This window comes from Pelophylax lessonae (genome assembly GCF_965119305.1).
Source record: "Pelophylax lessonae genome assembly, chromosome: 9".
Classification (NCBI taxonomy): domain Eukaryota; kingdom Metazoa; phylum Chordata; class Amphibia; order Anura; family Ranidae; genus Pelophylax; species Pelophylax lessonae.
The window spans coordinates 137,796,369-137,812,088 of NC_138776.1; the positions used below are offsets into that span (position 1 = coordinate 137,796,369).

The window sequence follows — 15,720 nt, forward strand, 5'->3', positions numbered from 1 at the left end:
TCTGTTTATTGCAGTGGGATTTCCAGTAATTGTGATGTTTTTTTTTTTTTTTTCTTTCTTTTTTCTTCTCGTTTTGTTGTATGTATACATTTTGCTCACTACTTTGCTTGCACCCCATTATCCTTGTAATGACGAAGTCAGACATTGGTTATTCCTTTGTAAATGTAACTTGACAAAGTGTGCTATTTTATATTTGTGCTCTTTTCCTTATTTTCCCCATTATTTTTTAACCAGATCTACCTACTCTCTCCCTAATTCCCACACCTTGTAGGTCCTGGATATGGAGTCCCAGGTCAAGGCGCAGGATATGGAGCTCCTCCCGGTGCCCCAGGTTATGGACCACCAGGTGGAGCACCAGGCTATGGTGGACCTGGGTACGGTGCCCCCACTGCCCCGCCTGGCGGATATGGAGCTCCAGCAGGAGGACAATATGGGGCTGGAGGATACAGTGCTCCAGCAGGTGGCGCCCCTGCAGCTGGTGGGTATGGTGCACCACCTGGTGGGGCTCCAGGATATGGAGGATACCAGCAGCCTGCTGGTCAGAGCTATGGGGGAGGCGCACCAGGTAAGGGGACTGGTATATTAAATATTGCAGACAATATAAGTAGAAATTCTTTTTGTTTTTTTTTTGTTGTTTTTTTTTTGTAAAATCCAAGTTCCAAGAAAGTTGGGATGTTGTGTCAAATCCTACATCAATACCGAATGCAATAATTTGGAAATCTTATAAACCCGTATTTTATTCACAATTGAAAATGGAAAACATCTAATGTTTAAACTCATAAAATGTTCCATTTTAGGAAATAAGAGTTTTAAAATTGATGGCAGCTACAAGTTTTTAAAACATTTTTGGAACAGGGCATGTTAAACACAGTGTAGCATCCCCTCTCTTTTAACACTGTAAACGTCTGGGAACTGACGAGACCAGTTGCTGCAATGTTGGAAAAGGAATAAGTGTCCCATTCTTGTCTGATATAGGATTCTAACTGAACAACAGTCCTGAGTCGTCTCTTTTTTTTCATTTCAAGATGCACCAAATATCTTAAATTGGAGAAAGGTTTAGACGGCAAGCCAGTTAAGCACCCGGACTCCTCTACTATGAAGCCATACTGTTGTCATAGATGCAGTTTAGCATGGTCCTGCTGAAATATGCAAGGCCTTCCCTGAAAGATGTCATCTGAAAGGGGGCATATAGATGAATATATCTTTCAGCATTGATGGTGCCTGTCCAGATGTGCAAGTTGCCCATTCCATATTCACTAATGTACCCCCATACCATCTGAGATGTAGACTTTTTTGAACGTGAATAACAAGCTGGAAGGTCCCTCTTATCTTTAGTCTGGAGAACACTGAATTCATGGCTGCCAAAAATGTCAAATTTCAATTCATCTGACCACAGAACAGTTTTCCACTTTGCAACAGATCATTTTAAAAGAGCTTTGACCTAAAGAAGACAGCAGCATTTCTTTATCATGTTCAGATAGGTCGTGGTCTTTGCATGATGAAGCTTTGCCTTTCATTTTTGGATGGCACAGTAACAGTTTAGTTACTGTGCTTAGTAACTTTTAAAATATTCCTTAGCCCATGCACTGATGTCCATCACAGATTCATTCCTGTTTTTAATGCAGTGCCTTCTGAGGGCGTCCAGTATTGCATTTTGGCCATTTCCTTTGCGCACAGAGATTTCTCAAGATTCTCTAAATCTTTTGATATCATGTACTGTAGATAATGATATATTTTAAAATCTTTGTCATTTTATGTTGAGGAACATTATTTAAAATGTTTTGAAAATTTTTAGAGGCATCCTTTCACAGACTGGTGAACCTCTGCCCATCTTTACTTTTGAGACACTCTGACTCTCTAAGATACCCTTGTGGTGCTGGCACGCTACAGCAGCCAGGAATGTGTGTATATCTCCCCTGTGGTAGTGAAAGGGTTAATACTATTGTAATCCCCTTTAGGATTTTTTGCAGCAGTTAAAGATCCCTTGTTTTGTCACTAACAAAGCATATGCTAAAGCACAGAGTAGGTCCTTGTTTACCCATCTGAGGCTTTTTTAAGAGATGGTGGAGAAAGAATTGAAGATTCTTTGCATTGGAAATAGGTTCTCTGAAAGAAACTGGTGTCTTGTTTCGTGCTAAGTAAACGCAGTATTTTCTGTTTAGTTATTTACAGTGTTTTAATTAGCCTCCACTATAGACTAAACTAAATCTCTCAGGGTCTAGTGGTGGATGCTGGGTTTTACTAAAAAAGAAAAGGAGTTTACAGATTTTCTTTCACGGACAGAACTGTATATTTTAATCCTAATCTTCATTACTTTTCTTTCATATCAGGTGGCTATCCAGCAGGACCTGCACCTGGACAACAGCCTGCAGTAAGTTTACTATTCTATCTCTTCAGAGAAGCATGTCCTTTCTTAGCAGCATTACCTAAACCACATCACACGTTACAATCTGACTGTACAATTTTCTTTAGCTCCACCATTAATTATGCAGTGAGTGCAAGGGGCCTGCCTGATGGGATAAAGATTGATTAGATAGTTTATGTAGCTCTTCATATTCTATTGAATAGTTTTGGTAAAACTAAAGTTGATTTAATGAAAATTGTTAAACTGGATAACGTGTGGCGAGCTAAAAGGCTAAAACACTTCTTTTGGGACCATGCTTCATATTACACCCATATTTCTGGTGTAACATGGGGCCATGCATAGCCCAGGGACCAGAAAATGAAGAAACTACAAGTCCCATCTGCCATGGACTTGGTAGAGCCTAATGAAGCAAAAGTGTGGTGATGAATAAGGGCAGATGATTCATGTAACATTTACTTCCTGGAATCCATCTGTCCTTAGCCCAGGCATGCAGGTAGGGTGTGCTTATCTGAGAAAACCCCTCCTCCCCTGCTGAAGACATCTGGGATGTATTAAATAATTTGCCTAGACCTGAAAACTAGGAAGTAGCTGGAATTTTTTTAAAAAAATAAGCTTAAAACAAGTAAATATACAGTATCTCACAAAAGTAAGTACACCCTCACATTTTTGTAAATATTTTATTATATATTTTCATATGACAACACTGAAAGAAATTACACTTTGCTACAATGTAAAACAGAGTGTACAGCTTGTATAACATTGTAAATTTGCTGCCTCCTCAAAATAACTCAATACACAGCCATTATTGTCTAAACTGCTGGCAACAAAAGTGAGTACACCCCTAAGTGAAAATGTTCAAATTGGTCCCAATTAGCCATTTTCCTTCCCCAGTGTCATGTGACTTGTTAGTATTACAAGGTCTCAGGTGTGAATGGGGAGCAGGTGTGTTAAATTTGATGTTATTGCTCTCACTACTGGTCACTGGAAGTTCAATATGGCACCTCATGGCAAAGAACTCTGATAATCTGAAAAAAAGAATTGTTGCTCTACATAAAGATGACCTAGGCTATAAAGATTGCCAAGACCCTTAAACTAAGCTGCAGCACGGTGGCCAAACCATACAGCGGTTTACCAGGTCAGGTTCCACTCAGAACAGTCCTCGCCATGATCGACCAAAGAGGTTGAGTGCACGTGCTTGGCGTCATATCCAGAGGTTGTCTTTGGGAAATAGAGTTATGAGTGCTGCCAGCATTGCTGCAGAGGTTGAAGGGGTGGGGGGTTAGCCTGTCAGTGCTCAGACCATACGCTGCACACTGCATCATATTGGTCTGCATGGCTGTCCTCCCAGAAGGAAGCCTCTTCTAAAAGATGATGCACAAGAAACCCGCAAACAGTTTGCTGAAGACGAGCAGACTAAGGCCATAGATTACTGAAACCATCCTGTGTTCTGAACCAAATAAGTTTATCTTGGTCTCATCAGATGGTGTTAAGCGTGTGTGGCGGCAACCAGGTGAAGAGTACGAAGACGTGTGTCTTGCCTACAGTCAAACATGGTGGTGGGAGTGTCATGGTCTGGGGCTGCATGAGTGCTGCTGACACTGGGGAGCTACAATTCATTGAGGGATTCATGAATGCCAGCATGTACTGTGACATACTGAAGCAGAGCATAAATCTCTCCCTTCAGACTGGCCGCAGGGCAATATTCCAACATAAATAATAATATAGTCCTGCGAGCAACCCAGATGTGTAAAAATGAATGCTGCAGGAACTTGACTATCTCGTAAGTGTAAGCAAATATCCCCAAATAATGCAGTGGGGATCCGACCTCCAGGGAATCGCTCTTTGTGGCAAACAGTGATGATATCCTACATAGGGGAAAAAAAACTTTACAGTGCTGAAACCCTTTTTAAATATCCCCCCTGAGGAAGACACAAGGTCCCAGTGTCATGTGTGGGGGAGGGGCACGGACTGAGCACTGCACACCAACAGGCAGCAGGTGGATGCAGGTGGCTAGAGGCTGACAAGTGATTCTACTACACCACCATGATACAGTTTTTGATGCTGGATTGCTATAGATTGGTGCATTCACAGCACCAACAGTATGAGTAAATGTTCTGCTTTTATCAAATACATTTTAAAAAGGTTTTCAGCACTATTGAGTTTATTTTCCCCTATGTATGATGCCATCCCTGTTTGCCACAAAGAGCGATCCCTGAGGGAGGATCCCCACTTGGGGGCATTGGAAGATTTTTCCTAGCCTAGGAAGGCACTAAACGTATTTTGACCAAGCTTAATCGCAAGGTCGCATAAATTGAGGTGAGGACCCAGCCACGAGGGGGTGCACGGTTCTCGGTGTACTTTCACTGGGACACTCAAGCACATTGTCACTTTGAATCTCGTTTTGATCTTGATATTTGCATATTTACAGCACTGCTGGCACTTTTTTTTTGAGAAAGGATTGTTCGTGACAGCACTTTATATTGATATGGACTTTTTTCGACACTATATTGTATGGACTTTTTTCACTGCACAATAGTTATTTAAGCTTTTTATATGCAATATAGATGTTTGGTCCTATATTTTTTTTTATCTAGCACATATTCATACATTGGAGGTTCACGAATATTTTAAGGACTTTATTGCACATTTAAAACAGTCTGTATTTATTTGTTGTGCGGCATTATTTGGAAAGAATATTCCAAAATAACCACCCTACACACACCTCCATGACAACCACTGCCTTGCTATTGAGCATCTGTGGGGCATCCTCAAACGGAAGGTGGAGGAGCGCAAGGTCTCTAACATCCACCAGCTCTGTGATGTCATCGTGGAAGAGGACTCCAATGGCAACCTCTGGTGAACTCCATGCCCAGGAGGGTTAAGGCAGTGCTGGAAAATTAAAGGTGGCCACACAAAATATTTACACTTTGGGCCCAATTTGGACATGTTCAATTGGGGTTGTCCTCACTTTTGTTGCCAGCGGTTTAGACATTAATGGCGTGTTATTTATTTTGAAGGGACAGCAGGTATACACTGTTATACAAGCTGTACACTCACTACTTTACATTGTAGCAAAGTGTAATTTCTTCAGTGTTGTCAAATGAAAAGATAATATATTTACAAAAATGTGAGAGGTGTACTCTTGTGAGATTCTGTACCTTCCTATCTATTTACTAATGCTAGCAGCATAAGGATTAAAAATGGTCAATGTTGAATCTGCTTTAGGGCTCTTTCACACGGGCGTTCCATTTTTTTTTGCCCGATCAGGTCCTTTTTTTTTTTGTAACGGACACGGATGACACTTGTGTCATCCGGTCCGTATGTCCGTTTTTCATCCCATCCGTTTGCGGATGAAAAACTGACTTGCATGTCTATGTAAATACTGATGTCAGCGGATGACACCACTGACATCCGTTTTTACGTCCGTTCCGTTTTTTGAAAGGAAGAAAAAATAGGGTTCTCCTCCGTTCAAAAAAACTGAACTGAACTGATGAAAAACGGATGTCAGCTGATGATCATCCACTGACATCCGTATTTACATAGAGATACATTATGTCAGTTTTTCATCCGCAAACGGATGGGATAAAAAACGGACATACGGACCGGATGACACAAGTGTCATCCGTGTCCGTTACAAAAAAAAAAAGGACCTGATCGGGCAAAAAAAATGGAACGCCCGTGTGAAAGAGCCCTTAATGTTTATACCTTGTGGTACAAACACGGAGCTGGGGGAAGAGTTGCAATGCTCTGCAGACTCCAATGCAAACATTTAATAAATTCACATTTCTCTTTTGTTCATTGACGGACACAGCTCCTGATCTTCATAACCATTGGGTTATACTGCCCCCTACAGGAGTAGGACACTAGGCAGAAAAAGAATCTGGGTACGCCTATATTTTTTTTTTTTTTTTCTGCCTAGTCAAAAGTAAGTACCTAGTTCCTTGCTGGGATCTCTGGTCCTGGCAAATCTTTTCTCTTTAGATAGAAATTTTTCTCCTGGTTTTCTCCTGTGAGATCTACAATCAACTGCTGGACTGGGCGATTGGCTGTATAATCCAGATCCAGTGGTCACCCCATTCTGGCTAGCGAGCGCAATTGCAGACCTCAGCTCTGCGCTTGGTTGGCCGCAAAACGGCGCCATTGGGCGGGGGCTGGCCTGCAAGTTAAACTGCTCGCGAGGTCGCATACGACCGGGTCCCGGACCGAGTCGCAGTATTCCTCCTGGCCAACAGCCCCCCATTTCGATGGCGAGGGGTTCTGTTTGGAGCGTTGCCTGCCTGGTTCCTGGTGTGATGAGTAGCTGTCCTCCCCTCTCCCCCTGGAGGCTTTTGGAGTGGACGTGGGCCCCTCCTTGGGCTGGTCGGACCCCCGGGTTCCCCTCCTTCCCATCAGGCACCCCCCCTTCTACAGATGCTTGGGCTGTGTGGGTGGTCTGGTCCACCTCCTGGGGTGGGAGCAGGGCCCTATGCTGGCGGTGGGGGGGGCAATGGTGCTTTCTGCCTGGCGACTGGGTGGTGCTGCCAACGCAGTGGGGGTTGTCCCTTTGCAGTGTTACACTTTTTGTGGGGTCCCCCTGGTGACTTAAGTCTTGGGAGCACATCTCCCCACCTGATCCCCTCTGAGGCTGCGGGGCCCTCCGGGTCCCAACCATCCATCGGTGCACTGATGTTGGTTCTGGAGTCCTTTGTGTCCTGGGTTAAGGTGGCTTTGGGGCGACAAACTATCAAAAAGCATCCCCTGCTTTCCCCTGCCTCATCTGACTCGTCAGATCCTGAATCTTTTTTGGCCCTCGCGGATGTGGGTAACCCTGTTGGGTCTTGAACCACATGCCCGGGGCTGATTCCTCCACATCTGCAACCGCTCACAAAAAGGCGGACGCACTGATTGTATCTGTGCGCAAGCCCTTGAAGATGGAGGATTCAGCTGCGACGGAGGCACAGGTTCCCTTTGGCACTCACAGGCCATCCAGAGTGGCAAAGGGGTTTGCTTTCCCCACCTATTTTGCCAGAATTGTTGCTAAAGAGTGGTGACAACCAAAGCGTCCCCTTGGGGTCCCTACGCGATTTTCTAGGCGTTACCCTTTTGAGGAGTCCCATGTTAAGAAGTGGACTGTTCCACCGCTGGACCCCCTGGTTTCCAGATTGAACAAGGCAACCCTGATTCCAGGTGAAGAGTCCCCGGCCTTTAAGTATTCGGCTGACAGGAGGGCGGAGGCTGTGGCCCGCAATATGTACACTCTGGCTGGTTCGACACTGAGGCTGGTATTCACCATTGCCCTGGTGTCACAAACTCTGACCGAGTGTGCTAAGCTTTTACGCCGTGACCTGGAGGGAGAACAGCTTCCCCCTGCCTTTGCTTACCTGGCGGACCAGCTGGTCCAGGGGCTGCAGTGTGATGCCTCTTTGGATGCGGCTCGGCTCTCTGTTTCGGTAGTGGTCCTTCGGCGTGTCTTTTGGCTCGTACTTACCTGCACATTCCGATATGTGCCGGTCACCAGCGCTTCCTCTGCTTTGCCGTGCGAGAGGAGCGTTACCCTTTGGTCTTACCGCTGCTCCTTGGGTCTTCACAAAAGTGTTAGCCCAGGTGCTAGCTTTGTTACGCTAAAGGGGGATCATGGTACTGGGCTACTTGGAAGACCACCTTCTGCGAGCTGAGTCTCCTACTGCTCTGGTGGAAAACCTGGAGATCACAATGCGAACTCTGAGGGAATTCGGCTGGATTCTGAATTTTCGGAAGTCTGCTCTGGTTCCATCCACAAAGCTGGACTATCTGGGTCTGACTCTGGACTCGGTCTTAGCCAGAGTCCTCCTTCCTCTGGACAAACTCCAGAAATTGCAGGCTGCAATTAGTCCCCTGCTATCCGGCAGATGGTCATCCCTCCAGGCTTGCATTCGGGTGCTGGGCCTGAGGGTGTCCACCTTCAAGGCGGTTCCGTTTGCACAGTTCCATACAAGGTCCCTGCAAAGGGAGATTCTGGCCAAATGAGACAAGACTTCACAGTCTCTGGACAATCAGATACGGCTGAGTCGGGGAACGAAGGAGTCCCTGATATAGTGCCTTCGTTCTCCGGCGCTTCATCTGGGCCAAGTCTTCCTCCGCTTGTATTGGACAGTGGTCACCACGGATGCCAGCCTGTCTGGCTGGGGAGGCGTACTCGGCAAACATTCTGTTCAGGGGATCTGGACACTGGAAGAGTCCAGACTTAACAATCAATGTCTTGGAACTCCTATTGATCAGACTGTGTCTGGACTAGGCTTGTGACGGTATCAGATTTTCATGCTGCGATTAATTGATTAAGGTTTTGCCACGGTATACGGTATTATCATGGTATTCAATTATTAAATTTAAATTATTAAATTTCCACCTCACTTCAATTTCATTGCTGAATTTAGGGGCTTTGGTTCACTTATGCACATTATTATATAGTCAGTCAGTACAGACTCTGTGAACCAGGCCTAAAATAGGTCATCAAGCAGTGTCTGGTCTAACTGGTGATAACTGGTCCTGGCGCTCGGCTCCGATCCGATGGCCTGGTCATTAAGAGGGTAAATCCTTGTGGTCAAGAAGTGGTTAAACCTGAAGGAGGTGTTATTTATAAATTACTTTACTATTGCTTTAGGCCTGGTTCACATGTATGCGGGTTGGCGGCCCACATTTGCACAGGCATAGCAGCCCATTGATTTGAACGAGCTGCTATGCCCTAATTTTCCGCAGAAAAAAGGTGCATGCAGCATTTTTTTAAATTCAGTGGCCTTAAAATCCATCCTGCTTTTGCACCATGCGACTAACCTGCAGTTCCTGCTCTGGCAAGCTTTCTGCATTTTTTGTATACGTGGGCACGGCATTTAATAACACAGTTTGTGTGTGCAGCAACGGCAGGTAAGTCGCATAGTGCAAAAAAAGGATGGATTTCATGGCCACTGCATTTTATTAAATTCTGCATGCACCTTTTTTCAGCCGAAAACGCAGGCATAGCAGCTCAAGCCCATTCAAATCAATGGGCTGCTATGCCTGTGCAAATGTGGGCCCCCAACCCGCATACATGTGAACCAGGCCTAAAGCAATAGTAAAGTCATTAATAGATAAAAACACCGGTCCTCCTGCAGGTTTAACCACTTCTGGACTGCAAGGATTTGCCCCTTTAAAGACCAGGTCATCGGATCAGAGTGCCAGGACCAGTCAGCACCAGGTAGGCCAGACACTGCTTGATGGCTATATAATAATGTAATGTGGGCTGGTGTGTGTGTGTGTGTATATATATATATATATATATATATATATAATTTATTTATTATATAGATATGCTGCTATGCCCATGTATGTATATCTATCTATCTATCTATCGAAACTTGCTTGTATTAGCAGTGTTTCTGTGTCTGAGCCCTGGAAAAAGCATGTGGGTGTGTGCTGAGTGGGAGCCGTCTGATTGGTTACAGGGAGGAGCTAAGTCTCTCACTCTAGGATCATATTACCAGAGCTGTTTTCTATTGAGTGAGTGAACTGCTGTGTGAGTGAATGAGTCATCCAGCTCACTGAAATGTATCAATTCACAAGTCAGACCCAGGAGCAGAGAAACTCGGTATTTTAAAAATGCCACAATAACAATACCGTGGCTATGCAATACCGCGATATATCGAATTACCGAAAACCGGCGTATGTCTAGTCTGGACCATTGAACAGATCAACTTCAGGGATGCCCAGTCCGCATTCAACTGGAAAATGCCACGGCCATGACCTATGTCAATCACCAGGGGTGCACTAGAAGTGTCCTGGTGGCTCTGGAGGTAGCCGGCATTCTAAGGTGGGCAGAACAGTTCCTTTTTAGCCCTCTTCGTTGTACACATTCCCAGGGTGGAAAACTGGCAGGCGGATTACCTCAGTCAGCAGACGATGGACCAAGGGGAGTGATCCCTTCATCCCAAGGTGCTTCATCGGTAGTGTCTCCTGTGGGGCATCCCTGAGGTGGATCTATTGGCGTCTCGGCTCAACAGAAAGGTGCAGAGGTTTGTGGCTCGATCACGGGATCCTCTAGCACAGGTCAGACGTGCTGGTTGCCTCGTAGGGTCAGTAACATCTCATTTACGCCTTCCCTCCTCTCAAGCTTCTGCCAAGACTTCCATGTAGGACCGAGGCAGAAGGGTTTCCGGTCATCTTAGTGGCTCAGGACTGGCCTTGCCAGGCTTGGTACGCCGATCTGGTGTGACTTTCCCTGGAAGCCTCCTCTCAGGGAGGATCTGCTGTTCCAAGGGCCAATCTGCCATCCTGATTTACACTGCTGGCTTTGACGGCTTGGCTGTTGGACGCCAGGTGCGGAAAAATGGAGGTTTATCGGAGTCTGTGATTCCTATGCTGTTTAAAAGCTAGGAAATCTACTTCTTGGAAGATCTGGAAGACTTGCATTGCGTGGTGTGAGTCTCTTGAGATTCACCCTCGCTCCTTCTCGGTGGCTTGGATCTTGACCTTCCTTTAACGCGGGGATTGAACAGAAATTGGCCTTGAGTACTGTTGGGCCAGGTGTCAGCTTTGGCGGTCTTCCTCCAATGACCCTTGGCCACACACTCCCTGGTGAGTACCTTTCTTGTCCGACATTTTGGTTCCTCCATTGCGGTCTCTGTTGTGAACTTGGGACCCCAATTTGGTGCTTTCTGTCCTTCCAGAAGCCTCCCTTTGAGAACCTTTGGGAAAATCCCTTGCTTATGCTGTCCCAGAAGGTGGCTGTTCTGGTGGCTATTACCTCTGCGTGCAGGGGGTCTGAACTGGTGGCATTATCCTGACGTTCACCTTACCCAGTGATTCACAGAGATGAGGTGGTTCTTCACCACGGTCCGTCACTCCTTCCCAAAGGTTTTCTCTGATTTTCATTTGAATGAAGACATTGTGTTGCCTTCCCTGTGTCCCAGGCCTAAGCATTCAAAGGAAATTGCCTTGCATGCGTTGGATGTGGTCTGGGCAATTGGGGTGTACCTGGCAGCAATGGAGTCTTTTAGGAAGTCAGACTCCCTATTTGTGCTTACTGATGGGCCTCGGAAAGCGGCGTCCGCTTCCTCTGCAACCATTTCCAGATTGATCAGACGGTTATTCAGGCCTATCCATTGGAGGCCAGGTTCCTCCTTTCCCTGTCTAAGTGCACTCTACTTGAGCGATTAGTGCCTCCTGGGCCTTCTGTCATTGGGCGTCGGTGACACTGGTTTGCAAGGCTGCCACCAGGTCATCGGTGCACACTTTCACAAGGTTTTATAAAGTGGATGTGTAGGCATCTGCGGATGCTTCTATTGGCCGCAAGGTTTTGCAGGCTGCAGTTTAGAGGACCTGATCCTCTTTGAGGGTGTATTTTTTTTTTTTAACCACTTAAGCCCCGGAGGATTTGGCTGCTAAACGACCAGGGGGTATTTTGCGATTCGGCACTGCGTGAATTTAACGGACAATTGCGCGGTCCTGCGACGCTGTACCTAAACGAATTTGGCGTCCTTTTTTCCCCACACACAGAGCTTTCTTTTGGTGGTATTTGATCACCTGTGCGATTTTTTGATCATGCGCTATAAACAAAAAAAGAGCGTCAATTTTGCAAAAATAGCAATATTTTTCACATTTTTTTATATGAAATTCCCCCCCAAAAAAATGTAAAAATCAAAATTTTTTAACATTTTCGGCCAATTTGTTTTATGCTACCTATGTTTGGTAAAAAAAATCGCAAAAAGCGTATTTTGATTGGTTTGCGCAAAAGTTATCGCGTTTACTAACAAAGGGAAAGATTTTTGTCATTTTTGTTGTGTTTTTTTTTTTAACGCGTAATGGCGGCTAACTGCGATTTTTTTTTTTGCGGTACTGCGACATTGGGGCGGACAGATCGGACCCTTGACTGACATTTTTGACACTTTTGGGGTTACCAGTGACATTACTACAGTAATCAGTGCTATACATATGCACTGTTACTGTTAAAATACACTGGTAGTGAAGGGGTTAACTTTATCTGGGAGGGAGGGGCTGTGTGTGTCCCTAGGGGCGTGCTTTCTACTGTGATTGGCTGTGGCTTGAGCTGTAAGGAAACTGATCAACGGATCTACATAGTAGCTCCATGTGATCAGTGTCTTTACACCGAGGAGAATGACAGACAGCTTGTTTACACAAGCTGCCTGACTTTCTCCCTCTCCCCCGCCGATCGCAGAGTGGCCGGCGGACATCGGGTCCGCCGGTCACACGCGCGGGGGGGTCCGTGACCGCGCCGCCGGCGCGCGCTCGCTCCCCAGACCCTCCCAGGCTAGTGACGTACCGCTACGTCACTCTGCCTGTGAGGGGCTGACCGCCGCAGTACATAGTCGTGCGGCGGTCGGCAAGCGGTTAAGGTGGGCTCCAGTTGCTTTGGTTGAGCTCCTGCTGCCTGGGTGGCTACTGTTTAGCCTTGGGAATTTACTGTGTCTGTCAATGAAAATCAGAGAAATGGATTTTACGGTAAGTCAAAAATCCCATTTTTTTTTTTTTTCCCTCATTGATCTGCTTATATGGTGTACATTCCTAGGCATTCTTTTTATATGTTTTATGTATAAACATGGGATTGCAGGTATTTGTCAGAGGAATTGCAGCATTTGAAAAGTTTTTTTTTAATTTTTTTTTCGTTTGCCGTATTTTAGAATTTGAAAAAGAAACCTATGCGTTTGGCTGTGCAATAATGGCAGGCAATATTTGAATTGTAACATGGGCAATATATATGTATCTACCCATTTACATAAATGTGATTATTATATTATAGGTCAGTGTGCAGTATCAGGTATGTTATGCACTGATGTTAACGGCTCTGTGCTTTTAGCACATGAAAATATTGCATGTTTTTTTTTTTTTATTTAATAACAAGTTTATTTTAAGGGGAACTCCAGACAAAAATGTTAAATGCTACAGTGTAGTTGGACCATCCGGACTAGTCTAGTCCCTGACTCCATCTGTTGCTGGGCAGGAGCAGCAACAGTGCATTTCTCAGGAGGTTTTCAGGGTTAGATAGACAGCACTGTGCAATAAAGCAGACTCTGCCTTTTTAAAAATGTTGCCCCTCCCTCTCCCAGTATGAACTCTACTGTGCAGGGTATAACATGAGTGCAGATATCAAAACAGATGCAAGTAATGTACATCACCAGCTGTTTAACATGAAGTTAAGGTCATAACCTGAAAAATGTTACTAATTTTGTGTGCTCTGCAGTAGCTGGCACCTCCTGCGTGCATGTGGCCAGGTCAGCTTTTATTTTAAACACCCTAAGTGCTCTAATACTTCCTGAGTGGATGGGTTAATAGCCTGGACCGGTCCCCTTCTTTCTCCTAGTCTCATTATTGGCCCCTTTGTCATTAGTGCCCTAACTGGTTGGTGGTAAAGCTCAGGAGGTAATATGGGGCGGAGTAAGGCTGTCAATGCATTGTTCCTGGAAGTATCTTCTCTCTCAGATTAACAGGGCTTTCTGCTCACCAGGGGTACTTTAATCAAAAAGATAGTTAATAAGCAAGCAACTGGGGTTGCCTGCTATGTGTTGACTGTGCTAGATACAGTGCTAGATAAATGTTCAGCCTCTGCTGAGCTTTCCATGTGTATTGCGCTCATTATTGCTAGAGGATGATGCCACTATTTACTAAAACAGGAAGCTAGCTATGTCGCCACTCCACTCCAGCATACACATTGGATTTAGAACATCACAACACTGGCAAAGTCCTTGTTATACCAATATTCTCCTGTATACTCCTCCCCAGCATGTGCCTGAAACATGGAAGAATGACATACTGTGCAGTACAGTAGAACCCAACTTGTACACAATGAAGACACATCAATTCTTAGCCTGACTTCCTGTCCTAGGGGATAGATTTCAAGTAATCACACCAGCAATTTTCAAAAATAAAACATTTTAAAGTGAATTTCAAAATGGATTCATATCTTAGTCATCCGGTATTTTCTTTTTGCCTGGTGCTCTTCTCATAGAATATGGTTTTATTTTGCTACCCAGGATCCTAAAAAATGTATTTGTATTGTGCTAATTAAACAACTCCTTTACAGTATGTGGCTTTGTGTAAAACTAGTATATATTGCCATACTAACAAATGTCTGTTCATACTTATTATATTTTAATTTGAATTTTCCTGCCATTAATAATGCCTAATGTTGCCTTCACCTTGTACCTGATTACACTGTGATGCTTTTATCCTATTTTACCCTGGCATGAAGCTTGTTGGAGCAAGGTGATTGCATGAGTGTGGGATGTGTTCATTGAAGTGCATTACCCAGCCGTTCAAATATCATTCTGTGCATGCACAACAGACATCACTCATAAACGTTTCCTGAGGTGGGGGGGAGGTTGGGGGGTTATTCTGTAAACTTGATGTTCATGGGGCATTTGCCTTAAAGGGACGTTTTAGGCATTTTTCACATACAGTTGTTTAAAATCAGCATTTTTTTTATATACATTTTTTTTTAATTCGATGTCCTTGGAGAAGAATAAAATTCTAATTATTGTAAAAGCGACAGGGTGGCTGTAAAGCAGCCTGGATCAGTTTTACTGGAAAGCTGAAAAAAAAAAAAGTACCAGGATCATAGTGACTGTATGGCCTGAGCTGTCAACTTTGAGTACGAATTGCAAAGATTCCATTGTATGCTGGAAATCCCAAAACTGAGATTGTTGCTGGCCCTTATAGGACTCTATTACCATTTCAGAAGATGAAAAGAATGTAAACTGAAAAGTTAAAATGTAAAAACCTGTGTATGGTATGCAAAGCCCAAAAATATATTTTTAGAATGAGTTAAAACTAATTTTGCTGTGTTCCACAAGGTCATTTCCCTTCACTTCCTGTCTTCTGAATGTAACAGGAAATGACAGGAAATTACATTTTCAGAGGGATGGTTTAGCAGTGACTGACAGGCTTTCAGGAGGCACTCCTGCCACTTTTTTTTTTTTTTTTTTTTAATTGCGGGACTGTGCCAACATTTGATTTGTGGTTAGTGGCCTGTCAAACCCTGCAGCCAGAGTTGAAATGCATGTGTACAGCCCTGTGTAGTTGCATTAATAGGATTCGGGCGGGTGACAATGGGACAGTAAAAGCTCAGTTTTCACAGCCCCTGGGCACCTTTTGTGAAGTGAGAGGAATGCCCATGAAGCTTGCCAAACTTGAACAGGTGTCCTTGTTGAATATTTTCTATCATCTCCTGTTCTAGGTACAACTGCGAACTTGTAAAATTTCCCATCACTGAATGACAATGGTCACCAGTAACAAATAAACTAAATCTAGCTAGTGGGGACGTAGAGCAGCAATAAAAACCTCACCTGGGGTTCTAGCCTTCCTATGCAATCCAAAAGTAAAAGAAACATTATTACCTGTTATATACAGCC

General features: G+C 44.5%; 1 protein-coding gene across 3 annotated transcripts in view; it reads left to right on the plus strand.

The window, feature by feature from the left end:
• ANXA7 (annexin A7) overlaps nucleotides 1-15,720 on the plus strand; it is a 138,619-nt gene that overhangs the window by 54,217 nt on the left and 68,682 nt on the right. For 2 of the 3 annotated variants that reach the window (XM_082268068.1, XM_082268069.1), the window contains exons 4-6: nucleotides 272-565; nucleotides 2,331-2,371; nucleotides 13,113-13,130. In XM_082268068.1, the coding sequence (XP_082124194.1) occupies nucleotides 272-565; nucleotides 2,331-2,371; nucleotides 13,113-13,130 (353 nt within the window). The remainder of the gene's footprint in view (nucleotides 1-271; nucleotides 566-2,330; nucleotides 2,372-13,112; nucleotides 13,131-15,720) is intronic. The other variant, XM_082268070.1, reaches the window with a different exon arrangement.